Source organism: Puma concolor, chromosome A1 (genome assembly GCF_028749965.1).
Source record: "Puma concolor isolate L17-30 chromosome A1, mPumCon1.1.hap2, whole genome shotgun sequence".
In the NCBI taxonomy this organism is placed as follows: domain Eukaryota; kingdom Metazoa; phylum Chordata; class Mammalia; order Carnivora; family Felidae; genus Puma; species Puma concolor.
The window spans coordinates 93,723,195-93,751,173 of NC_141667.1; the positions used below are offsets into that span (position 1 = coordinate 93,723,195).

The 27,979-nt window shown below is 38.2% G+C and overlaps 1 protein-coding gene across 4 annotated transcripts in view; it reads right to left on the reverse strand.

The window, feature by feature from the left end:
• VCAN (versican) overlaps positions 1–27,979 on the reverse strand; it is a 110,701-nt gene that overhangs the window by 25,656 nt on the left and 57,066 nt on the right. For 2 of the 4 annotated variants that reach the window (XM_086697362.1, XM_086697369.1), the window contains 5 exons: positions 12,996–18,224; positions 9,609–9,722; positions 6,820–6,933; positions 1,439–1,597; positions 94–176 (listed from right to left, as the gene is read on the reverse strand). In XM_086697362.1, coding sequence (XP_086553488.1) covers positions 94–176; positions 1,439–1,597; positions 6,820–6,933; positions 9,609–9,722; positions 12,996–18,224 — 5,699 coding nt within the window. The remainder of the gene's footprint in view (positions 1–93; positions 177–1,438; positions 1,598–6,819; positions 6,934–9,608; positions 9,723–12,995; positions 18,225–27,979) is intronic. The other 2 variants (XM_086697379.1, XM_086697386.1) reach the window with 1 other exon arrangement.

Consider the following 27,979-nt stretch of genomic DNA (forward strand, 5'->3'; position numbering starts at 1 on the left):
TCTCCAGTCAAATACACCCTCTGTAACACGCAATCAGCACACAGTACTAAGGCCCTAGAATTGGTATCATTTTTCATGCACAGTCAACATTACCAGTGTGCTGCCATCGGTCCAACGGAAGTCATGTTCAAACATCTTGTCATTGAGGCCTATCCACTGATAATCATGGCCCACACCTAAGAGAGGGGAAACAACACAGATATTTTTACTACCTTTCCCATATATGGATGAAATGTATTAAAGAAAATTATTTTCAGAGTGAATCATGCATCCTCTTTCCTGGCTGGATTTTTGTTTAGTTGCTCATAAAAATCTCTCATAGTCTAACTATCTTTTGTTCTTCTGCCCAGTGTGCTTTAAACTAAAAAGCTAATTCACAAACATTGAGAAACATTAAAATATCAGACATAAGAAAATAATTTCCCTAGCAGTTTCCTATAATTAAATATTTTTTCCAGCCTTACTCATGATAAAAACTTTCCATTTTTTTATTAAGCTATGCCATTGGCAAAAATTCAGTGACCTGATAAAATGTGACAGATCATTCCCATACTAGCCTCACTTTGGAAGCCACATGTTTTTTCTCAAAGCATTTCAAACAATGAATACCTAGACCAGATAGTCCTGCAAAATTATCCTCAAAAATAATTACTTTCATCATAGATGAGTCACTGGCAAGAATACCATGCAAAAAAGTTAAATGAACCTCCATCCAAATTGCAAATTAACTATCAAACTTCTAAAAGATAGCAGGCTTTATGAGAACATATTTAACAGAGCATCAAACAATGCTTCATAAGCAAAAAACTTCTACATATTCTCTACATAAAAGCAAGCTGCTCTCCTCTTTGTTCTAGTTTAAGGAGTTATTCAACAGCTCTGGTAGTAAGTTTCATTAGCTTTCAGTCTCCATTTGTTCATGCCCTTAACATGAAGCCCACTTTCTATGGCTTAAAACCATTAGCGGTGTGGATAAGAACCAATTTTGTGCCGAGGGTAGGATTAGGGTGCTATTACAAATTCAGATTTAATTAGTGGGATAAATATAACTGGAAGCAATTTTGTCTTTAACTTTAGACAACATATGCACATCTTCAAAATAGAAACTACGACAGCAGCTGAGAAGAATGAGATGGAACCATAAGAAGGGGCCATTTTGGTAAGTCAAAAAATGATCAAATAGCAATTTCATATGACTCAACCTACAGGGTGCTGTTTCACCTACTGCTGGCAGATCAGGAAATGCCTTCCTATGTGAGAGGTGAGTATTTCTCAAAGTAGGGGACTCATGTAGGAGAGAGGCTTTTAAGTAGTTCAGATGAGGGACTTAGTAAATCAAAATGCAACGGAGAATGCTACTTCTGCTCAGTTAGATGCAAAGAAAACTAAGATGGTGACACTGAGTGAGCTTCAAAACCTTAGTATGCTTGCTACATACGGTTCACAAACATCTGTTCTTCATGAGACAGGATGCTTGTAAGATGCGCGCCCTGCAGACGGCATTCCCTTTCAGCTGCGTCCCATGTGCGCCGATGCGCGAAGTATTTGTAGCACTGCCCTTGGAATTTGTGCCAGCCATAGTCACACGTCTCTGTGTCTGGAAGAAACAAGGCAGGAGCTTATTAAACTCACCTACGTCATTCCATCTTGCCTCAGGGATCTAAGTGCTAGTAAGAAGACCTAAGCCAGTATCAATGCAATGTCCCTGAAATTACGTATGAAGAAAATTTGATCACGATGATGAAGAAAGTATGATAATGATAGCCCAACTGATTCCTGCCTAGCGGGTGACTGTACATCTCTGGACTGAAAAGTCAGTATCTAACTGCAGTTTCCTTGATTAGAGCCAGTTTCAGCAGGAAAGAAAACTGGAAGAGGGGCCAGACAAAACTTCTTAGGCTGCAATGTCTACTGACTCATTTGTGAAGCAACTGGGGCTAAGTCCTTACCAACACAACTTTTCTGAAGAGAATCATTCAAGTGATAAGATAAGAATTCCGGCTAATAGGATTATGAATGCTCTATTTGAAGAAGGACTTCAAAGTCTCTGGAAGTAGTTCCTTTACCACTTCCCAGAGAGATAGCTGGGTGGCCACGGGATCTTGTCAAGTAAGATTTACAACGAGAGAAAAAAAAATTCTTCATCGGTAGGCAGCTTCTGGGATACAGCTAGGATGGGATACAGCTAGGATTGCGTGCCTTCTTCCCCAAAGGACAGGAAGTATAGGTAATTCCTTGTGCAAATGCATCATGATTTTAAGTTTCTTTAGAAAGAAATAGCAGAAGTCACATCCCATCACGCCACACATGCATATGCATATTTTTTTTCTCTTTTGTAACAAGCATACCATAACCAGTATCCTGGTGGGATGAGAACATTTTTCAAATATACCTAAATTTTAAACAGGCAGTAAGATGCAGCTATACCTTCTATAGAGATTCTAGATTGCCAGTTTTTTAAATATTTTCACAGGAAAGCAGCCTTGCTCACAGCACCGCCTTGTCACCGGCAACCTTCTCTCAGACTCATCCACTCACAGGTGGGGTTAAAGTGTATGTATTAAATGATGAGCAATGGAAATGATTTTGACTATCACAAAACATATCTCACAAACATACTGAACTAGTTACACATAAGAACTAACAAAACTGCAATGTTTGTGGAGTTTTAGGTACCGGGAAAACTTCCCACATTACCTATTAACCCATCCCCCCATCCCCAAATCTTACTAGTTGATGAAGGAAACAAAATCCTACTAGATGAAATAAATGTTTGCTTTATAGGTCAGGCTTAGTGGCCAAATTGATAGTCAAATTGTCTCCTGACTCTCACACCATTTATTCCCCTTTCTATAATTGTGGGAAAGTATGAATTCTGAGAGATTTTAATGTTTTCCTGGCTCCAGGGATTTAGACGATAGTCATACAACAGATGCAGCTCATCTCTGGGAGCAGTCTGTATTTCAGTTTAGTCTATCCAGTCTTGTTAGTTACAGCCAGCTGACTAATTGGTTTAAATAACGTGCACTGGAGGTTTTAAGTTTTATTCAAGTGTTGTTTGGAGACCACCAAATCTCATAGGAAAGGACTAGAGACACAGTTAGATGGTTTGGTATAAAAGTAGCATTCAGCCCCGAAGAATGAAATGTAATTTGGCTACTTGGATGTAGCAATTTTCCTTTTGCAATATTCATGTGGAAGAATTTAGAGGTGAGGCAGGAGGGGTGGGGAGGAAACGAATCTTCATATAAGAGGGAGTTAGTTTATAGGGGAGGACAATTGGAAAGAATTTTAGAAAACTCTTACTGCCAAAGTCAATAATGTGATATTATAAAAGCATAGCTTTCCTTAACCATGGGAATTAATATTTATTTAAGACAGCTTAAAATTCTAGAGAATCCTTAACTTATTGAATAGGAAGTTTAAAACAATTCTTCTACACACTCATATCCTCTATTAACCCAATGGCTTTAGTCCAGTTTTCTTTATTTGTCTTTTATCATTAAAATAGGTTATCGTTACATATGTTTTCCCTTATACCAAAAATCCTAAATGATCATAAAATTTAGATGCACAACCACATCATTGCTACAACACCTTTCTCAGTTAACAGGTGAGTATATTTCTATCAGAACCCAGGTCCAAACTGGAAGTTTGTTTGTATGTTTGTTTATGTACGTATATATGTTTGTATGTATTTATTTTTTCATCTGTACTATTTTTTTTTAATTTTTTTTAACATTTATTTATTTTTGAGAGACAGAGAGAGAGAGCATGAACAGGGGAGGGTCAGAGAAAGAGGGAGACACAGAATCTGAAACAGGCTCCAGGCTCTGAGCTGTCAGCACAGAGCCCGACGCGGGGCCCGAACCCACGGACCGCGAGATCATGACCTGAGCCGAAGTCGGCCGCTTAACCGACTGAGCCACCCAGGCGCCCCTCATCTGTACTATTGAAACCATAGATTTACAATCCTGATGATTATGAATATATGTGCAAATGCCACTCAATAAACTTTTTATTGAAAAAAAATCAAATGTCGATATGGATTTACATAACTTTTATTTATGCATTCAATAAATATGTAAGGAAGGACTAGGTGTCAAAGAGCATCTCCTAAGGATGCTATTCTGATAGGGGTTATTGGAAGCAGCCTGTTTGTTCTTCCAATCTCATCTAAAAATAACATGATACACATTTCATTTATTAAAAGAAACACATTTGGATGATATTTTCTTAAAAATCATACATATAGAAATTCTTCTTATGCTTTAAAACTACTATAACTCATAGATTACATGATGAAGACCCAGATTCAGTTTTGCCTGGGTGTGCTGGCTATGGTAAGGAAGGGTACGATAATTCTGGTTCATGGCTACAGAAGCCAAGACTATCACTTTAGAGCAATTTTACTAAAAATGTATTCTCTTTAGGGGCGCCTGGGTGGCGCAGTCGGTTAAGCGTCCGACTTCAGCCAGGTCACGATCTCGCGGTCCGTGAGTTCGAGCCCCACGTCAGGCTCTGGGCTGATGGCTCGGAGCCTGGAGCCTGTTTCCGATTCTGTGTCTCCCTCTCTCTCTGCCCCTCCCCCGTTCATGTTCTGTCTCTCTCTGTCTCAAAAATAAATAAACGTTGAAAAAAAAATTAAAAAAAAATGTATTCTCTTTATGTCATGTAGGTAACATTTTCAACATCTGTGACACATAGCCGTCAAGCCTTAAGAAACTGTTAACATTTAGGCACTTCTTGCTGGCAAGCTGTATCAATGACTTTAGTGTGGGGCAATCTGTGTGTACAGAATTGTTTCCATATTGTTGTAAGATCCCCTTCTAGAATTTTATTTCCATTATCACTCTACCAAAACATTTCCCCTATTCCAGAGTTACTGGGACTTGGGAAGTTACTAATGCAGAGAAGAAAGGGTCAGCTGAAGAAACAACATAGTCATCACTAAAATTTGGATAGAAAACTGTTTAGACAACAATGCTGCTGTTAATGAAAAAAATATTTGTTCTTAGGCAACCTGAAAAGAGGAGAAAAAAATCTTTCAGTGTCCTGGCAATAAATCACAGGAGCACAGCTGCAATCGGGTAAACAGACTGGGATAGCTGTTTCTCAGCAAATGATGTGGATGAAAGTACACTTGCTTTAAGACAAAATAGAATGTACCCGAAAGCTAGTGGCACCAGAAATGAGAGAAAAAAAAAACAAAACCTTTTTAAGATAGACATAAATAAAATGCTTATCCATAAGAGTTACTTTTGAAGTGTGAAGATATCAAGAAAAATCTGGGCTTTATAAAGCAGCCTAGGTTCATTTTCCCCACTCTCTAATTTACTAGTTGTGTGACCTTGAACACATCACTTTTCCTTTCTGAGCCTCAATTTCTGGCCCGCTTCCCACAAAGAAATACTGTCAACTAAACAAAATGATGTACCTGGAAACATCTGGTAAACTACAAGGCATTCAACAAATAACATCTCTTTTTATTCCCTGCCAAGAATTACACTGAATCACCAAGATTGGGGACCTTGTCTGTTTTGCTCAAAGTTCTACTTCCAGTGCCCAGGACAGCACTTGGAAGATAGTAGGTGCTCAGTTAACATTTGTTGAATGAATGATTTTTTGAGTTGCTCCTTGGACTTGAACTAAGGGAAGCCAGAATCATTTTAAGATAGCTGATGTTTCACATATCTCACACTTTTGTTTTCTTCAAAAAATGGTATCTTTTTGAAGAAAACAGTAATGTTTTCTTTAAGAAAAGGATCTTGCTTAGTCAATTTGCATATTTACCTTTCAAATTTTAAAACAGATTCATCCTATGCAATAGAGAGAAAGAAAAAAAAAAACACCTAAAAATGGAGCCATCACCCATCCTCTTCGGCAATTCAATACATGCTGCTTTCAGTTTTGTTCTAACTGTGGTGACGTCTGGATTAACATTGCAAAGCAGAATGTGGGGCCAGACCAATGTGTCTGAGCGTCTAATACATTTTCGTTCTGTCTGGTGGAACAGAAGTTTGGCACTAGGCACTTTGTTCAAAGCCAAACCACTGTATGACTTTAAGTAAAGGAAATAGACATTTCAAAGCTGAGGATGCAATGTGTTTCTGATTGATGACTAAGAAATGTTACCATTAACCACCTAAAATACACTCTCAGGTTGGCCATAAAATACAAATTACAGGGATCATGAGATTCAAGCAATCCTGAACATAGGCCTTTGTTTCATTCAGAAAAAGTAGATGCTTCTTTAGTAAGAAAACTCCGGGTTGAGCAGATTTATAATACCTTTTACATAATGTTTGCCAAGCCAAAGCTAATGTATTCTACAACTATAACAATTCATTCTCCAGAGGTGATTACCTATGAAAAATAAGCCCATTGACCTTCAAGTGCTTAGGAGAAGAAAATAAAGGCAACCAATATTGAATTCCATACTCCTTGGTACAAGCCACAAAGATGGATTAAGGTCAATGCCTAGTTTGTCCTCAGGAAGAATACTTACAACAACGTTCCTTTTGTTGGCTAGATGTTTTGAAATTCAGCTAAGTGTTCCTGTCTGAAAATTCTATTTTATCAACAAAACATCAGTGACCGAGTCAACACTGTTTTTCAGGTGTTGTGAGCTACGTACAGACACGTAAGGAAACCTAACATAGTTAGGTAACCTGTGAATTTCCCCTGCAGGAAAAAATTTGCCATATAGCCAACATTGCTAAAAACACCCAAATAATTATGACAAAAAGCTGTCTAGAAGTAACATTGGAAATGAAATATCAATAATTTTCATCCTCCAAATGTTGCAACAGCTCTTACCTTGTTCACAAAGTGCACCAACATAGCTTGGAAGGCAGAGGCACCTGAATGTATTAAAACCGTCAACACACGTGGCTCCATTGCGACAGGGGTTAGAGTGACATTCATCAAAATCTGAAATAAAATCATAAAAGGCCACAAAAGTATTTTCAGAAAAGGTCAAAGGATCCCATTTAGTATAAGGTTGCCAGATAAAGAACAGAACAGCCAATTAAATCTTAATTTCAGATTTAATAATAATTTTTAAGTATAAATACGCCCCATGCTATATTTAGGGCCTACTTACAATAAAAATTTATTCTTTTCTTTTTTTATCTGAAATTAAAATTTAACTGACCTTCCTGCGTTTCATTTGCCAAATCTGGCAACTCGAGGAAAATTTCAAAGTTATTCATAAGAGGGTCATTGTCTCCATTGCTTTTAGATGAGTCACATGAATGCTGAAACTGATAAAGAATTGTATGGGTTTCCCACACTCAATCCTGGCTCCTGCTTTGATTACCTCACCTGTGGAATACTAAAAATATGTAACTGGCCTTACCGCCTCTGGGCCTTTTCCTTTCCAGTACATCCTTCATTCTGATTGTCATCTCCTTCAAAAGCAGTCATGATAATTTACTCTTTGGCTTCCAAACCTTCCATAGATGCCAACCACCCAGGGCAGAGATCTTCTACATGTAGTCCCTGAACCAGCAGCATCAGCATCAACTGAAAATGTTAGAGATGCAGGTTCCCAGGCCCACCCCAGACCTACAGAATCAGACCCTGTGGGGGATGGGAACACCAATGATTGGTGTTGTAGAAGTCCCCCACATGATTTTGATGATGCTAAAGTCTAAGAATCACTCTACTAGAATAGGAAGTAATCTCTTGGATTGAGAATCTTCTCAGATGTATCCAGATCTAACCTCCTTTCAAGTATTTTCTTCTAATACGTTTCTCTCCCACAAACCCATAAATAGGCCTACGTCAATACTCGCAGTCACTCAAATGCATTCTGCAGTTTGCAGTGTCTGTACTTATGTTTGCTGTGTCTGTGTCTCCCCCACCAGCCATCAAAATCCTCCTAACTTTAAATGCAATACTGAATGCAACTTTTCTACCCAGACCCGTATGATCTCTGATGAAATTAATGCTTTATTCCCATACCATTTTCCAATTCCACTAAAGATTTAATTAATGTTTATATTAAATAAAAGAGTATTAAACTATATAAATATACAAAGTAAATTAAATTTCCAAGAGGTATATAACGTATTGGTACCTAAAGAAATGGCCTCAGTAATGATGATATCATATAGTAGTGATATCAAACACTTTTATGATGCTTGCTAAGTACCAGCCACTGTTCTAACGGCTTCACATATATTAACTCACTAAACTATTTTCAAGTGATTTTAATGTAAAACAAAATGGGAGCCAAATAGACGCTTTTATACATATATATGTAAATATGACATTTAAGATGTTAGTTATTCCTTAAATGCATTCTATTGCTACCTCTACATCCCTACTAATTAACACAGAAATAGAGCTTACCAGCTCTATTAACTTTTTTTTTAAAGATAAGCACTCTTGGGGTGCCTGGGTGGCTCAGTTGGTTAAGCGTCCAACTTTGGCCAAGGTCATGGTCTCATGGTTCGTGGGTTCAGGTCCTGCGCTGGGGTCTGTTCTGACAGCTCAGAGCCTGGAGTCTGCTTCAGAATCTTTGTCTCTCTCTCTCTCTGCCCCTCCTCCGTTTGTACTCTGTCTCTCTCAAAAATAAGTGAATAAACATTGAAGAAAACTTCACAAGACAAGCACTCTTTTAAAATGAGTGTTGAGAATTTTATCTCAGTATTTTTGTGTAATCTAAAGTGTTATCATGGGCTTTCTTTACTAAATTGTATGAGAAAATCTTTATGGTACCTCTAAAAGGATCACCTGTCCAATGTATTCCATCATCTCTTTTCTCAGAGGAAAGGTCTATATTTAGTCAAATCAGAACTGGAGTCTTTTTTTTTTTTTTTTAAAGAAAAGGAAACCAAAATAAGAATGACAGTGAAAGGAACTGATTTAGTAAAGAGATAATATACTTCTTGAAACCCAAAAAAGAGGAGGACAGAAACTTTACAACTTCTTGAGGTACAGGTGGGTTAGGCTAGCCTCTGGAGACCAGGGCCAATTCCACCCCAGAGGAACGAGTTAGCTCAAAACACAAAAGCTAAACCCCCTAATTTTTTAATGTTTATTTATTTTTGAGAAAGAGTGCAAGCAAGGGACGGGCAGAGAGAGAGGGGGACAGAGGATCCGAAGCAGGCTCCACACTGACAGCAGAAAACCCGATGCGGGCTTGATCTCAAAAACCATGAGATCATGACCTGAGCCAAAGTTGGACGCTCAGCTGGTTGAGTCACCCAGCCACTCCCAAACTCCCTAATTTTTAAATACAGCTTTCTAAAGTTATTTTGTATTTAAATTGATTATTGATATGTCCACTGAGGGAAATAGATTAAAGTATTTCCTTACTATTTATGCAACTTTCCATTTGTAAAGCCTACCTACAAAAACTATAAAAAGACACAAATCACCTCAGGTAGCTTCACTGAGTTTTGGGTATATTAACAAAAATTCCGTAAACACCTGTCCCCATTTCCCAGACTCTACTTGAATTACTCTATGATTTTAACATCATTTAACAAATAATTCATCCACAAACGGGTTTTTATGAAATCCTTTGGGCAATATAAATTCTGCCCCAATATATCTTCTGGAAAAGCATCACACTCTTTCAGGCAAGAACATCTTACCCAGTTCACACTGGTCGCCACTGAATCCTGGCACACAGGTGCATACATAGGAAGTTTCAGTAGGATAACAGGTGCCTCCATTAAGGCACGGGTTCGTTTTGCAACGATCAGGTCCTACCATGTTCAGGAAAGTAAGAAAGGCAGTTAGGCTCATATCCAAGTTTCAGTGTATTTCAGCATAAATTGCCACTTATTGCTACCATAAATATAAGCTTTACCATAGCAATTTAGATACTACACACAAAAATTAGCATTAACTTTACTCTCTGGAGTGTTTCTTGGCATTATAACTAATTGTTACGAATTGCATCTATTCATTTCTGGGATTCAGTCATCATTATTTTTAAACAATATTTTGTACAGTATCTGGCAACTAACATATTCTACTGCAGATTTAGTCGGCATGATAATGGCAATTGATTTTAGTCAAAAATGATTACACATATGTGCACAGTGAATGGAAAATGTATTCTTTTAAACGAGGTTAGTTCATGTGAAATGGCTGGATACACAGAACATGCATTCTTTTTAGCAGTTTGGCTGGTTATCATCATTTGAATTATTATTGCCTTTTACCACTTAATGCTCAGAAACTGTTTTTCTTCGAAAGTGTGCACTGAAGTCTCTTCTGCTACATTAATATGCTTTTTCCAAAAACACGTTCCAAATGTACTCCTTTAAACTATACTTGAAGAAAAGCAACACATAAATTAAACTCTACTGTACAAAAACAAACCCAAAGACAAACACCTCACCTAAAATGAAACCCCCAATTTTTTTGAAACCCCAAAGTTTTATTACAGTTTTCTTATTCAAACACAAATAACATTGACACTCCTAGAAGATAAATGTAAAGGTGACAGACACAAATTTCTGAGAAGAAAAACCTTTAAAATATGCTTTCTAAATGCAAATACTTTTACATAGTTTGAACACGTATATTCTTCTGTAATATTGCTTGGATAATTGCATTTGCATGAATCACTTATGTTTATTACTTTACTTTTTCAGGATCCCCTATGTTTCAAAATGTACAAAAATACAGATAAGAGTTGAAAGTTCTACAAAATAATTGAAATAGGATATATTTGGACGAAAAACTGTATTTTCAAGAATCCTGAGTCCCGAAACCCTGAAATAATTACACATGAAAAAAGATGTCTAGTCATGAAACATAAACTCAGGAATATTTGAATAAGCGAGCACTGCTGTGGAAGACAACTGAGCCTTTCCATATGAGAACGTCAAACTCAAACTTTCTGAGTGTTAAGTAAATCCCAGACTATGAGAAAGACTTGACAGATAATACACTCGACTCTGGGGGTTCAACATTATAATCAGATGCTTACACCTACTTCTCCAAAAATGACCCCAATTATTCTAAGACTCTTTCTCCTATAGTCCTAAAAATATGTAAAATCTCCCTAGCCATTTTAGCCTTCTGCCTCGGAAAGTACACTGCTTGTAGGTCAAGGATGCTGTCAACAACACATCTACGTGCTGCCCTCAGTGCAAAACCAGAGTGACACTTATGCGACAGCGCTTGCTAAAACTGTGCCGTGCCACACGACTATGAAATTCTGTTACTATTTCCACCACAGGCTCCAGACACCATGCTGAGAGTATGGGACAAGGACTTGGCAAGAAAGCGGGGGGCTTTCTGTGAACTGAAAGTAGTTGGGATTAGGAGAAAAGTTTTGTTTTGGCAAATTTTATTCTTCCCTAAACAGTTTGTATTACTCTTCGAAAGTTGAACCTGCAACCGATAGACCAGGCAATCCATTATGCGCTGCTGTTTACCAAATTTGCCTGAAGTGACAACTGGCTTCGCAGTGAAGACGTAGGCTCTAATTCTAGGTAAACATTGTGGGCTGCATCACTGGCACACATTTCTCACTCATTTGTCAAACCGAATTCTCTCTCTGTGATTTACCAATGATTTCTGTATTATATTTTCACCAACCTGAAGTATTTGCAGCGAAATTGCAAAAGAATAAATATTGGCCAGATTACTAGGTTATCATTTACAGGCTAAATATACAGTGACAGTGAAAAATTCCATCAACCACCTTTGATTAGTTTTCTTCAGAAAATACTTTGAGTCATTTATAAAAGTTGCACTTTACAATTATTTTACTCTATCCGAAGCACAACAAGCTGAAGCATTAACGGTAGGTACAAAAAGATAACATTGAAACGATCAGGAGAATAATTCTAAGTACAGCCATGCCGGAAAACATATTCATTAAAATAAAACATATTTTCAACAACACAGCCCTTGAGATACTGATTTTTTTTTTCCTTTTTCTAGGTAGTGGCTAGGTGGTAATGGACATTTGTGGATTCCACTGACATAGTTATTTAAATAACATTACTGGAAAATACCATTAGAGCAGGCTTTTCAATATTATCAAGCTAGATTAAAAGGAAAATAAATTCTACAAAGTAAATATCCCAAGGTTTCTGGTTTACAAATAATTAAATACCGATTATTCATTGTTATACTATATTAATAGGAAACCAGCAAAGAGCAATGAGAAGACCATGGACTTTGGGGTGGTGTTGACCTGGGTTCAAATCCCACCTATGCCATGGCATGTGTGGCTATGCAACCCTGAGCAAATTACAGAACTTCTCTGAACATCCACCTCCCATGCATTTAAATAGGGATGATAATAATAAAGGGATGATGATAATAATAATACAGCATTTTTGTGAAGACCAAATGAGAGAGTTTATTGAACCAGTATCAAATTCATGCTTTCTATCCATTCAGTAAAAAAATAGAAATCTTCTTTTGACAGGCAGGGCGTAAATATATACCCACTCTGGCGAGGTATTATGCAGACTATCTGGAGCAAGGAAATTACATGAAAGTATGGACTGATAACTGATATTGCACAAACTACGTGAATGTTTATTAGAGTTATTTACTACTCTCAAATTTTAAAGGCCTGACAGATTTTGATATCGCCATAATAGCACCCATCAATGAGAGATTTTTAAAAATGAGATTTTTTTTCCTGTTTTTAAACTAAGATGTATAACTACAGGACATATGACAAGGCAATATTTTAGTTATGAGTAAAACCAAATTAAATTTTTACACCATTAACAATTTCACATTTCCTAGGTCACAATTATATGTTGTTTCTAAAACCCAGAAAAATACAAAGAATATCTATAAAGCCCAGAAATAATATATACTTACTTTCTTTGCATCTAATTATGAACTCAATACTGTGGCCTGTCCTGGTGTTATGTGAATAATATAAAAATCTGCACTGATTTAATATCACAGTAAAAATTATATACATATATATACATGTTAGGACCAAGGGACTGTTTCCGAGTTTGGAAACAGATTTATCAATGTTGCAACCTTACCTGGTAAATAGACTGCTGTGCCTTCCACTGACTCTTCATTAATGCCAATCAGGAAACTGGTTTCATTAGAAGTTTCCAGAAGGGAAAATGATGGTGTTGCAAGCTCAGTATTTAACTCTGCAATGCTTACTGTTGCCTGATTATTGGAATCAAGAATTCTTGCTGATACTTGCTGTTCTGATGTTGCTACTGTATGATCCTCCTCTCTGATCAAAGCTGCTTGTGTTTCAGGGTTTATTTCCAGAGACGAAGAAATGGTGGGCCTCTCAGAAACCTGTGGGCTGGGCTGAGGCACGACATCTGCCTCAACTTCATACATTGCAGAAGCAGAAGTAGAATGTGGCCACAGTGTAGCACCTTCTAACTTAATTTCACCTGCAGTTGTGGCCACAGTCCCAGCCTCGGGTTTTCTAATACTGGGAAACACCTTGACCATTTCTCCAGAAAGCAGAGTGTTGGTTTTGTTTTGGGAATCTTGGAGAATCTCAGTTCCTTCTTCAGCAATCAGTTCTGTGGGAGAAGCTTCCATTTGTCCTAATAATTTACGATTAGTTTCATCTTCTGACGGTTCTAATCCAGTGTCAGAAGATAAGGATGGAGGCTCAGTTATGTGAATGAACTCTTCCCTCGATGATGTGAAAGGCACTTCAGTATCTGCAAGTTTTCCTGGAGACACTGGAGATGTGCCGACATCTGTGCCTGGCAGAGCACTTGCCTGGGGGCCCTCTGCATGTTCAGAGGCTCCACTGCCTAAGTAGACAGTAAGTGGAGATGATGGTGTCTGAGAGGACAACTTTGCAAAAGCGGTAAGTGCTGAGGTATCAGTGTAATCTGAGGGACCGGATCCTTCCATCACATTAGATGCCTCTGTTAAACTCTGAGCCATGAGGTGGATAGTACCGATACTTACATAGGGTGTAGGATCTATCAGTGCCTCCTCGGTTCCCGATGAGAATTCTGGCTGAAAAGAAGGACCTACGTATTTCTTTTCTTCATACTCATCTTGTGTCTCCATATGGCTCAATGTGGATATTACCTCACTTTGGTCTGCAATAGCTTGACCATCAGACAAAGTACTTGACTCAAAGATATCATCCACGGCTTTTGCTTCAATTTTTGGTTCTTCAATCTCTGGATTAACTGTGGCAGATGTACTAGGAATGGTCAGAGATGTCGCTGTGGGAAGCAAAATATCTAATTCTGTTTCAGGGATCCGAGTTGTGAAGAGAAAGCCCATGTGATCTAGGTGGCTTCTGTCTTCAGAAGTCATTGATTCATTATGTGTTGTCTGAGTGTAGTTAGCCAGAAGAATATCACCAGAGCCCTCAAAGTTTTCATCAGTTAAAGAAAGGTTAACAGCCACCTCATACTTCTCTTGAACTTGAATGCTTTCTTCACTACTGCCGTGTGGTCCTGATAATGCCTCTGGATCTATGTCTGTTTGCATTCCAAGGATGTCTTCATATACAGGTTTAGTGTGATCTATATCTATGATAGTATTTTTATCTGATGTCAGCTCAGGGAGAATTTCAAGGATGGTACTCTCTGTAATTGTCAGTATTAAATCCTTGTCCTCTTTGTCCAGATCTATAATAATGTTTTCAGTGGCTTTTCTTCTGTTAGGTTTTATGGTGGAATCCTCAAATCCTCTGAAATGGTCTTGGAAACTATCTACAGCACCTTCTGTGGACCTCTCATATGACACTGTATTTGACACTGTGCTAGTTGGATCAGGGGAGCTTTCATTCGGCTCTAAATGAAGAGGCAGCAACATTGAAACTGTTGGGAATCCATTAACAGTAACAGCTTTAGCACTTGGAACTGCAGGATGTTTTTCCAGGGATCTATCAGAAACAAATGTGGTGCTTCCTTGCCTGGTTGCCTGAGTAGTTCCAGAAGTGTGGACTAAATCAACCATATCCAATTCCCCAGATCCCTCTCCAGAATGTTCATAAAGCAAGTCAGATGGTTTTGGTGCTGATGTAACAAATCCTTTGGCCATTTGAAGACTGTAAGTTCTAGCCAGAAAATCAGAGGGAGGGGTTGCCGTGTCTTTTGTTTCTGCTGTTGAAGAATTCTCGTTAAAGACTTGTTCAGTCATCAGTTGAGGTCTACTGGTCTGGATTTCTTCTGCCCAAGTGTGAGTCTGACTCTGAGGATGTTCAGTATTTATGGAGAAAGTGAGAGGTGCCATAGAGGGTCCTTCAGTTCTGGTGTCCCTTAAAATTTCTAGTAAGGTCATGCTGGATGCTGTCTCACTATTTTCAGAAAGGTTTTCTGTCTTAGAAATGAGTGGCTTAACTTCATTTGCTACATTTTCTCTTCCCTTATAGCCTTCACTTGTATCACTTATGAGGCTGGTTTCTAAATTCTCCATTTGAGAAGCGTGAGGATATAATGTGGTAACAATTTGTTCCATTTCAGTAAAACTCACTGATACTGTAGTAGCCAAGACTTCTTCTCCTGATCCCAGCCCAGAGAATAAAAGATCAGTATCTGACTCTTTAATTATTGGTCTCATAACTTCAGGAAAAGGTTTTACATTTTCCTCCTTTTTGATTGGTGAATCTGTAACTACACTTTCAGTGGATACAGATTCAGTCACTGAGGTAGTAGCTAAGAAAAAATGGGATTTTTCAGTAACTTCAGGGACAGCAGTGAAGGGTGCCAAGCCCTTTGCTTCTGGATCCGGAGTAGACACATCAACTAAAGAAATGTCTTCCTCCTCCATTTCCTCATCAGGATGGTACATTTTCTTTGTCGTTAGCGTAGGGGAATCTGTGGTGTGGAGTCCCAGTTCAGTAAATGTTTGTGAATAGAAAACTGTTTGTTCTGGTGCAACAGAACTTTGAGGGAATTCAAAAGATTTTTGCTCCTGAATCTTTTCCTCTGACACTGTCTCACTTTCAATTCCTTGTCTCACAGGGTTGACTTCTTGTGTGGACCATAATTTGGCTGGCGCCATAGTCTGGGGAAAGTTTGCTGAGACTGTGACAGCGACTTTCACTCCCCCCTTTTCTGTCGCAGCTTCAGTACCTTCAGTTTCTGATGTTGGTAAAATGGTGGATCTTGTATCAGTTTCATTAATAGCACCTTCTACTCCCAATCGTTGGTCAGTAAATGGAGGATCTGTACTAGAAACATTTCCCACAGCACTGGGAAACACTTGGTCCACGGAGCTGCTTACTGAGACCAACTGCTCACCTGAGCCCTCAGCTGAGGCTTTAAACTCTTCCCAAGGGAAGCCAGCAGTGCTGACCAAAGTGCCACTGGGTCCTTCTGAGTCGGCTCTGTGGTTGCTGTGATCTGAAGTAGGTATTACAGGTGATAGTGAAATCTGGGTATCCTTCAATGCTGCGTCCCCAGAGCCTTCCATCATTACTCGTTCTTCTTTTGCTATGGGATAAGTTACCGTTGAGTATTCTCTCAAGTCACCACTGAAATCTTCTTCTAAAGGAAAATCTGTAGAAAAGCCCTTTATCTCTGCCCCATGGTGTTGTTCTCCTGAGACTTCTAAAACCAAGTTTTCTTTGGATGTTTGGCTTATAATTTCAGCAACCTCCCTGTCCATTACAGTAGTCAAAGCTAATTCTGTTGGCTCAGAAGGGAGTATAGTTTCCACATGGGGAGACAAAGTGCCAGCTGCTTCCTTTTTGGTTTGAATTTCAGACTCTAAATTTAATGAAAATGAAGAAACAGTGGTAGTTTCTGGGTCAGCAGCAGCTTCTCCAGAGCCCAGCTCCATGGAGAGAGAGGTGGGGCTACCTGGGACAGTGGACGGCCCTTCTTGAACCTCATGGTGACCGCTACTGCTGGGTTTAGCAGTCTGTGCCCCCAGACTGTCTAAAACATTTGTTTCTGTAAAGACAAGAGTAGACCTTGCCATTTCTTTTTCAGATTGTGTGGGTTTTGTCGAGGACATAAAACTGCTCCTGTCAGTAGATGCTGAACCACTAGATGTAGCTTCATTTGAGCTGTCTAATTCAGAGGGTAAAATCAATTGATCTGATCTCTGTGTAGATGAATGTACCTGAACTGTAGCAGATCCAACTGTAGATCCCACCTCCTCATCTTTTCTCTTCTTTCCTTCAAGAGATGTACTGAAAACCCACTCAGAAGTGTCTGTTTCCCCTGTAAATTTGGTTGGCACTACTTCTGCAGAAAGTTGTTGAGAGATCAAATAAGAGGTGGTTGCAGGAACATCAAAAAGACTTTCTGTGATCATGATCTTGCCAGTGTCTAAAGTAATGGATGTATCTGTAGTATTGCTCTGTGAGAAATCAGTTGTTATGGTGAACATTTTATCTTTATCTTCTTCTGCTTCCCCAGAGCCTTCTGGAATGGGAATTGAAGGACTGACTGAGAGCTCTGCATTTTCCCTAGGGGTTATTTCGGCCCAGCTTTCTACAGTGGACAAGCGGTCATCAGGGAGGGCATTTCCTGTGAAGGTAACTGAGACTTCCTCTGAAACATCTGCTGACACAGAAGTTGGAACTGTACTTGGAGTGTATGTGACAGAAGTGCTTTTTTCTGCCTCTTCACCAAATGTTACTTCAGTAGCCCTTGAAAATACTATTTTTTGAGATTCTTGGTCAATGGAAGCATCTCCTGAAGACTCTTCAGAAAACAGAGGTACAGGTTCTATGTGCTCATGGACCAGATTATCAAATTCAGGCCCTCTCTCTGTAACTGATTCTCGCCCCTCTGTGGTTTCTCCCTCATGCAATGGGACTGTGGGCAACACATCAGGCTCACCACTTGAGAAATGTTCTGGTGTTTCTGGGTAAGTCTCAGGCCTCCACGTAAGTTCAAGTGACTCTGTTGTCTCTTTCGATTCATTAGGTTGCACAGCAGTAGACTGTCCAGTTTCAGCCATCACAAACTGATGCGTTTCACTTTCACTGCTGTCTGAAAAATTTTGAGAAGGTGCAACGCTCTCAAACTGGCCACGCCGAGCTTCTGCTGTTTCTGGGTCCTTGGGGACAGTGGTAACGAGCTGTTTCCCATTTATGTACTGCACTGACGGGGTGGTCGTGACGTCAGTAGCATTCGTACATTCTTCATCCTCCTCTTCGTCTTCTTCACTGTGGTACAGATCTATTTCAATTATCTCAGGTAAAATTTCAGCAATTAGATCGTGCTCTGGGTCTGTTTCTTCACTACAAGGTTCATCTTCTTTAGATTCTGAATCTATTGGATGACCAATTACACTCAAATCACTCATTCGACCTGAAAAAAACAAAGAGTTTTCACAACACTTGAATAGAAGATTTGGCAGTGTATGACAGAAGAAATCGATAGCAAGGCTGGCTGATTAAACTCACACACACAAAGAAAGGATTCGAATCTTTTTACATAACAGGCAATCACCCTTCTACACAGGGTTCTCAGTTTCCAAATTTGTGGATTCACATTAACAACAAGAAAAATATATCCAATTTAAAGTGGTAGGAACAGGTTATGAAAACTCTTCAACACATTTAACAAAGCAATGTGCTTAAACTGAAACAAGGAATACATATATACATTGTCTTAATGAAATGTGGGAATTCACATGTGTGTGAACTGAAAAAAAAGAAAAAGAAAAATTAAGACCATTTCACCAGATCATACAGAAAAAGTATGTGATTATTGTTTTCTGAAAGGGGATGCTTAGACACCTTCTAGTCAATAAGGAAATGAGAAGAGAGTCCTCTTGCCAAAATCTGTCCTAGAGAAGACTGTTTTTAGAAAAGTAAATAAGAGGTTTCTTTATAGTGCTTTCACAGTGCAACAACAACCTCCCCCCCCCCCCCACCCCTGCCCCCGGTGTAACAGTGAGACAAGATTTAGCTGCACAGGCTGCAGCAACATCCCAGATACAAGGGCAAGAAGCCCCGGATGGGGGGCCCTGCGCAGGATACGTCACTGAAAACACCAGGAAGGAAGAGCCCTCCATACTTTATACCTTTGTCCTTCGTGAGAGGTGATTTGGATTGGGTCTGTTATGGCTCTTCTTACTAACATATTCTCCAAAGGAAGTTCAGGGGTCGCATCTAAACATTTGGACGAGCATACTTCACATAAGACATATCCTCAGAACATTTCCCTTGATTGTAAATTGCTAAAAGGTACCAACCATTAAGCTCAATGGACTTTACTGCTTCCAGAAATACACCAGCAAAACTCTTTGCCCAGGCACGAGGAAAGAGTAAATCCTGGGCCCTCACCTTCATCAGAGTGGAATTCAGTTGTCCTAGGAGAGGATCCTGCCACTACAGCTGTCCTGGCCCCTGTGTCACGGCAGTGTGAAAAGGTGCCTGTGGGTGAAATGACCCATGAAGAAGACAAAGAGAAACATGCAGGATTGCAGAGTGTCTCGCTCTCCCACTCCAGGACACTGTTGTAGAATTAGTTTTCAGACTAGCCCCAACCCATGCCACATATGCTCAGGCTAAGCCTGAAAGCTTGCAGAAGGAATAATTATGACGGAGCCACCTCTGTCCCCCATCAGTAGGGGGAACGTTCCTGTAGCAAGAAGCCACTCCCTCCCATGTATGAAAGGACCACCATCTAGCATTTACTGATAAGTCAGAAAAGAAAAATCCTTATTGAGAAAGAATGAGCAGTGCTTGTATTCTTTACGCACCAAAATAAATACAGAAGGATGTGAACTATCAATAAAAACTCTAAGATGCTCCTTCTATATTTTTAACTAAGCTTTGATAGAAAATCAAAGAAAACAAGACTTTTATGTAACTAGAAGACATATACAATTTTTACCTTACCCCTTTCAACCTTATAAAAGCAAGAAAGAAAACCCTTCACTATACCCCGTCACATCTTCACCGTGTTATCTCTATAAAATATTACTGCATAGGGCTCGGTTGTTCCTACCCTAATCCTAGATCCTATACCCAAATCTCCAACTCATTCCATTCCATGTACTCAGCCTTTCACCTGTGGAAACAGAGGCTTACGGGTATTCAAATGAATAAAATATTTCTACCATAAGAGAAGTGAGATCAATGCATAACTCTGGTATATTAAAAAATATAAAACAAATACATATGATTTCTGCCACAGATGTTGCAACAACTCTTAATTGCCAAGCAGGAAAATGACTAAATGTCTTACCTTTTTCCAAACAATATAACTAAAAACATAAGTTTGTTCAATATTAGATTACTGAAGTTGTTGCTGTGATCTTATAGTGTCTCATTTTATATATGTTTTAAAAGAGAACTCAATAAGATCTTCAGATAATAACACCTTTTAATATGGCTTCCAGTGAAGCCCACATTTTGCTATTAGAAAAATTTTGAGATAATATATATGCATATGTACATATATGTATATGATAATACATTTTAAATGCTTTTTGTACAAATAAATCTTTTGAAACATCACATCAGTGGTTTTGCCTAATCACCATACTAAGAAGTCTCTCAGTGCCAATACCATTTTAATATAGTTGAGGTAAGCCAGACTCAGTTAAACTATTCTGTACATTAAAAAAAAAATTATGTTTATTTACTTTTGAGAGAAAGAAAGACAGAGGAGTGAGCAGGGGAAGGGCAGAGAGAGGGAGACACAGAATCTGAAGCAGGGTCCAGGCTCTGAGCTGTCAGCACAGAGCCCGATGTGGGGCTCAAACCCACAGACTGTGAGATCATGACCTGAGCTGAAGTTGGATGCTTAACCGACTGAGCCACCCAGGTGCCCCTCTGTACATTTTTATAGGATTTAACCAAAGCTTCAAAACTGTGCCTATCTTAAATTGCTAATACTCTCATTTTACATTGAATCTTTTGCACTAGGTTTCATTAGGTGTAAATAAAACTAGAATTCACATTAAGAAGCAGTACACACACGGATGCTAAATTCATACAATATCTTTGATTTAAATACAGAAAGAATTTTATTTTTTTATTAAGAAAATTTTTTAAGTTTATTTATTTTGAGAGAGAGCACGATATTGAGCTGGGGACAGATAGAGGAGGAGAGAAAGAATCCCAAGCAACCTCCATATGTAAGCATGGAGCCTGATGTGAGGCTCAAACTCACAAACCATGAAATCATGACCTAAGCCAAAAGTCAGAGTCAGACCCTTAACTGACTGAGCCACCCAGGTGCCCCAACACAGAAAGTTTTAAATAAGAAACAGGCCTGTGTCAAGCATATGAAGAATCCCCACCACATTTTGTACCTTTTATAAATAACGGAGATAAAACTAACCGTTCAGCCAAAGTTCTCCTAGCAAACACAAGATAAATAAGGAAATAACTGCTTGATACTGTTTATTTATAAACACCTGGACCAGAAATAGAGTAAACAGCACTCACTGTCATTATAGATTTATATAGGTATCTGAATAAATTCCTTACTTAAAGAATAGTAATGAAAAACTGATATAAACATATCTCATGATCTTCAGAATGAACCTAAACGGAGGTTCCATCAATGTATGATGTCGGTAGCTCTAAAAATAAGTGGGGTGGAGAAAAATGGAGAGAGAGAAGACACTAAGGTAAGTCAGTGTGTCAACTGTCAATGTGTCAAAGGAACTGACATGTCTTGGTGTTCACTTAAATGTTTTACAAAGGAGTGAATAATTTAAAATAAAACGTCTTTTTTTTCTAGGAAAGAAAACAAAGAACTGTAATTGTGAATCAAAAATTTATATAATAATTTCATTGACTATCAACTCTTATTAAATCTACTTAATTCAATTAATAAAAGACCCTGGCATTCACTTTATATTCTCCAGTTTTAGTTCCAATGAACAAAGCATAACATTCTTTTTGTCTATTTTCCTCTTGGATAAGGAACTTTAACATTTTTTATTTCACATGAATCTATGGGGACTTCCCTTAGCATTTTAGATGACCATATCAGAATATTTTACCGAAAGATTCAACTGTTAGATGCAGTATATTCCATTTTCTAGCCTAAATAAATACCACAGAATTTCAATCACAGCAATACAAACATAGCAGAGATGGCCTTTGTATGTTCTTCACAAACACAGTCGGTTTCATATTGGCTTTTGCACACAAAATTAAATTCACTACCACAACTATGCATGCCACCCAACCACATTATCTTCCCAGAAGCCAACTGACTGCACAACATTTACTACCTATTATGTATCAGACTCTATTGCAAACCCTTGCTTACCAACTCTGTAGAGACCTAAGAGCCTCAAGAATATTTTCCAAGTCGTTTGACTGTCTGCCTACATGTCTCTCTCTTTGAAACAAATGCTCTCGCCAAGAGGTTAGTAAAATGGCCTTGCTAAACCCTTTTCTCCTTATTTTGAGTGTACACATTGCAAATGTACCGATCACTACATTTAATCCAGGATTCCTTCTTTCACCTGCCTCCCAAGTATCTGGTCTGACTTGCTTTCAGAATAGTAGAAAACACAGAAACATCTTAAGCTATTTTGTCTTAAGGTTCTCATTGTACCATGAAGCTGGTAACCACCAAAGAACTGTGGGCATGTCATGGTCAACAGGGACTGAGAAGATTTTAAAAAGTGCTCATTTGATATGTATTACAAAAGTGTTCTATTCAATGGGAATTCTTAAATAAAACAGATACAAATAAGACTTGAAATTATTGTTTCCTTTTTCTGAAAGAAATATTCTCACAATTATACAGAGACTAATATTCACTTTGTTTGAATAAGTTGTGTCAGCTTCCAAATGGTTTCATCAGACTTCTTAATATTGTTTTAAGAGTGAGGGAAATGTTCATTTTTTTTCTGCAACAGATTCCCTACAGATCAATCTACATTCTATTCTCTCCTTGTGGCTGGTTTGTTCCCATACTTTTAAAATCTCATGGAGTGGGGGGTGTGGGGCTATGAAATCTACCCAGTATGGATGGGAGGGTTCTTTCCCACAACCCCATTCCTCTGTCATTGCTACCTTACATCTCACCCATATTCCTATTTTCTCCTTTTTGTTATTCAGTCTTTGAAATTACTTCTTCATCCCTCTTTCTTACTACTACCCCACCCACCACACATGTTATTAGAGAATTGCAAGTACTATAATTATTGTAAACCATAGAAGTTTCTTTGCCGGGTGAGATGGGGGTGGACACCTGTGCGATTGTAAAAGCAGGTATCTCATTCCAAAGTCATGATCTGCTCTATTTTGTATTAACAGTGCAACCTGATGGAGTCATTAATGCTCCCAGTTCTTAGATGAACATGTCCTTAAAAAAGACTCTCTATGTTAGAATTTTATCCTAAGGATAATATAACTTTTATTTGGATTTCAAGGGTAGAACCACAGAAGTTTGCACACTGTGTGTATAATCTGTTCTATGTTTATACAAATGTATTTTAACACCTTGACTTGCATATACTAGTATCACAGTTAATAGATTTTTTTGTAAAGGCACACAAAGCTTTATTGCGAGCTGACCTCACCATGTATTCACCATGTACTTTTAAGTACCTCATGGCGGAGTTCTGTGGACATAGCACAAGTGTTCCAGTTATGCTGTTAGCAGATACAAAACATAGTTGCTAAGATGCCCAGGCAGCTGGCTGAAGTTCACATTCTCTTTAGGGAATTTTACAATTTAAGCTTAAGAGCTTTTAATTAAATATAAGTATATACCAGTTTACTCAGCAAAAGTATATTAGGATCACATTTATTTAGCAAAATGGATTTCACTTTAATGTGCAACAAAAAATATTTTGTTTCCTTATTTTAAAAATGTAATAGACAACCACAATGGAGTGCTTGAGCAATCCTCAGAGAATTTAAATAGAGAAAGCTTGAAGTTCTTTAAGATGTTCACGTTTTCTCACACATACCTATAGGTCCATCGACCATACAGAAACAAGTGCCCCACTTTCATTCACGTTTGATATGTTCTTAATTAAAATAAAATGCTAATTGGCACCTCATGAATCAAAGAAAATCACCTAATATAAATTTTAATCAGATTGTTTCAGATATCCTAAATTCCTCAATATTTTCAGAATCTGAGACATTAAACTAAAAATGGTGCCAACTCAGGGTATTTGAAACAAAATTGACATTAGTAATCAAGATATAAATACCCTCCCCAAATCTCATCAGATGTTTCTTCACCCTTAATGAATTACCTTAATAACTGAAAATCAGGTGATATTTATATCAACACTCAATCCTCCCAGAGATGAGAGAGATTAATCTAAAGGTTGGGAGATCAGCATTAGATTCTGTGACCCACATCTCCCTATTAACTCTGCCAGTGGAGGTTCATTTGGTGCACCTCCCAAGCATGTTACTTTATACTGACAGTCTCCTCTTGCTGAGCAAGGAGCTCAATATTTCTCAATTCATGAATTTTACACCCAGAAAGGGTAATGTATATGTATAAACAATGTAAGCATTTCTGATGGCCTCGCTTTTAAGAGACAGACATGTTATGGGGATGATAAATGGGAATCATCTCTTTTCCCAACTTGAGATAATCCTCTAATAATCCCGTTCCCTCAAGCGGAAAGAACGTATTTAGATACAGTCATCTGGTCTAAGTGCGCGTAAGGAGATATGACCAAGTGTGGTCTCTTCTTACTTATAGAAAAGGCCCAGGAGAGTTGATAACTCCAAATTTTTAAAGAGCAGAGCTTGCCTGGAGAGCATAATCCAGTAAGTTTGGGACTTTCAAGCGCTTCTGAACAATAAGAGAAAAAGCTAGATGACAGAGAAGTAAGCCAGGTTATTAAGATTTCAAAATGTTTGCTTAAAAATAGAACAGATAAACAAAAACCAACCATAGACAGCACATTTATTATCTTTTCTACTCTGGTACTCCCACACTGTCAAAGCCTTTGATAGATAGATAGGTACCAAATACCCAAACACCAGAAAAATGCTTTGGTCAGCATTAACGACTTAAAATTTAAGTAACAACTTTGAGTAAAGTAAAACAAAGGCCTCTCATAGATATAGATTTATACTTCCTTTCTACACCCTTAAATTAAAGCTACTGAGACAAACTTTAACAGACAGCATTTTATTTTTAATTACGTTACTCTTTTCTTCAAAGGTCAATAGCAGTTTCCGCTCACCTCTTCCACCTGACCTCTTCAACAGGGTGTTTGAACAGCCCAATTGACTGTCCCCATATTTACCCTCCCCTTCAGTTTTCTGTTAGATTCTCTGCTTCTCTGCCTTGGAGACCAGCAACTCCATGTCCCTCTCTCGTTATCCTCCTCATTCCCGGCTCAGACTTCTATTCAAGCAGAGTCTTCTCACCCCCAACTTGGAATGCTTTGTAAATCCTCCTTTGAACTTCACCCATGCATTTATGAATGATCCAGCTAAAGCCCTCAGTTCTCCAGTGTCTTCTCTAAAACTCCTCACCCCAAACTGGTTGTATCTTTGATTTGTATGCCTTGGGACTTAGGTCATACTATTTCTTATGTCTAAATTCCTCAGCTGTTTTTATGTTTTTGTCTCCGCTCCCTTACTAAATTCTATATTCCACAGTTGAAGTGTAGGGATACTTATACTTTAAACATGAATGGTGTTCACACTCTTGCAACTCAGCCCCTCTTTGAGAATTTAGTTAGAAGAACATCTGCTCAGCTTTTTATCATCAAGAGTGAAAAAGTTTACATTCTAGTAGAATTTGATACTTCCTTTGAAAGATGTGAGTTTGGGGCTAAAGAGATATTGTCCTCTGATTACAGTAGCAGCTCAAATTTTGAGATACAACTAAAGAAACATACAGATAATGCAAACACTGAAGACTATACTGGATATAAAAATCTAGATTATCTGAAAATGCAGACAGAGCTTCCATTTTTTTTTTCATCATTCACCTTTTCAAACCCAGCATTCCATATAAGGCTTCTATCAGGGTGGTAATCACTGTTTTTCTCAATGTAAATGTACAATGAACAAACTCACTTTGGTAGCATAAGTCAAAAGAATCCTTAAGCCATGTTGATAGAGACAAGGTAACATGGATACAGCAAAGTGAGGTATAAAATCTGGGTAATTCAAGATATACTTTCCACCCCTCACCATTACTTGTGATTTAATTACTATGTTTCATGAAACTTTAAAAAATATGTTTTAATGCTTTTTAATTCTACTTTCCTTTTTTTAAATTTTTATTAAAATGTTTTCAACATTTATTTATTATTGAGAGACAGAGCATGAGCATGGGAGGGGCAGAGAGAGAGGGGGAGACACAGAATGTGAAGCAAGCTCCAGGCTCTGGGCTATCAGCACAGAGCCCAACGCGGGGCTTGAACTCACAAACTGCGAGATCATGACCTGAGCTAACGTCAGATACTTAACCAACTGAGCCACCCAGGTGCCCCTAATTCTACTTTCTTCCTCACTTACAGATGCCAAGGTCCATTTAACACTTGTGACAAAATATGATCAAAGACCACCAAAAATATGATCAAAGACCACCATTTCATTCAGGGGAGATTGTATTAGACATATTCTTTATCTCCTTAAAATGGGGAAAGTACAGAGGCTTAAAGCATCCCCTTCCCCAGGAATGTCTATTTTAGCCAGCTGTGTGCAACTCAGAAAGCCTTCACTTTACCAGTAACGTTCAACTCTCACTGTGCATCAAAATCACATGAGATGCATTTAAAAATACAGATATCTAGTAACGAGAAATAAATAAATGAAGCAAATTTAAGAAAAAAAAACAAACAAAAAATACAAATGCCTGAGCCCCGCGACTAGGAATCCAGATTTAAGTTGTCTGATGAGGGATGAGGTAGTAGGTATTTTTATTTAGAGGCTCCCTGGTTATTCTAACATACAGCCAGTGTTGAGAAGCAGTGTGGGAAATATTTATGCACTGGACCATTTCCTGGTGTTTCTCAAAATCCCCTGCTCAGAATGGTGTCATGGTTGGTTAGCTGACTAGTGCCTGGTTGGTGTAGCTCTGGGCCCTCCTGGGTAAGCAGGGTGGTGGCTCACTGAGGTAATGAGTGCCCAGAGTTTACTGTGAGGCCAAATCTAAAGATGCTTCTTATATTAACTTATTTCATATTACTTCTATTTTTTTTTTACTACAGCAAGCAAATAGCCTTTATTATACATTTTTGCTTCCTAATTATTTCAAGTTGCCTACTCTATTAAGCTATAGATTGTGTTATCTTCTTTTCTCCAGCCACATAATAGCTTGACTGAATGGCTTTATTTCAACATCTCCAATTATTTCCTGGAATTGAGTGTGAAGAGATGAGAAGAGAATGTTTCATCTGCAGATAGTAAATGGCTTCCCTACAGAGCAGAGCAAGGTAAGACTGCACCACAGTGAAACAAGATGGCTATACCATCTTCCATTATACTCTACAGAAATATACGATAATAATATATTTCCTTTTTCCTCCCGCAACTTAGAAAAAAACAAAATCTTCAGAAATTTACTATATGTAGAATATGGCCAAAGCAACTAAATCACTCCATGAGAAACTAAGAAGACTGTGGTACAAAGCCAACAGATGAAGCCAGTAGAAGCCAGTCAAGACAGCATGTACTAATGATACATGTGGGCAAGCAAGTCTAGGTATAATAGACATGATAGGTCAAATTTTCATAGACACAGATGCTGAGATATGATTAAACTTTTCCTCTCACTCCAGAGGTTCTTTCTTTCCTATTTAGACTTTCAATTATTTACGGAGAAATACTTTATACCTATCGCATTTATTCAAGCAAATATTTAGAAGGTTCGCCATAATTTATTTTCCTCCCAAGAACCAAATCATTCTTTTGAAGAACAATTACAGCCTTCTTGCCGATAGATAGGTGTGTTCCTCCTGATTCATACTCAAAAAGTCTAAACATTGGCATATCTAAGGAACACCACTTTTTAATACAATAAAGTACTCAGTTATCTACATGATATCCTGGGATGAAAGACCATTTCACATTTTCTGTCACCTCAGTTACGTTAAAAATTCAAATTCCTTAAATACAAATGAAAAAATATATATATACACAACAGTTTTT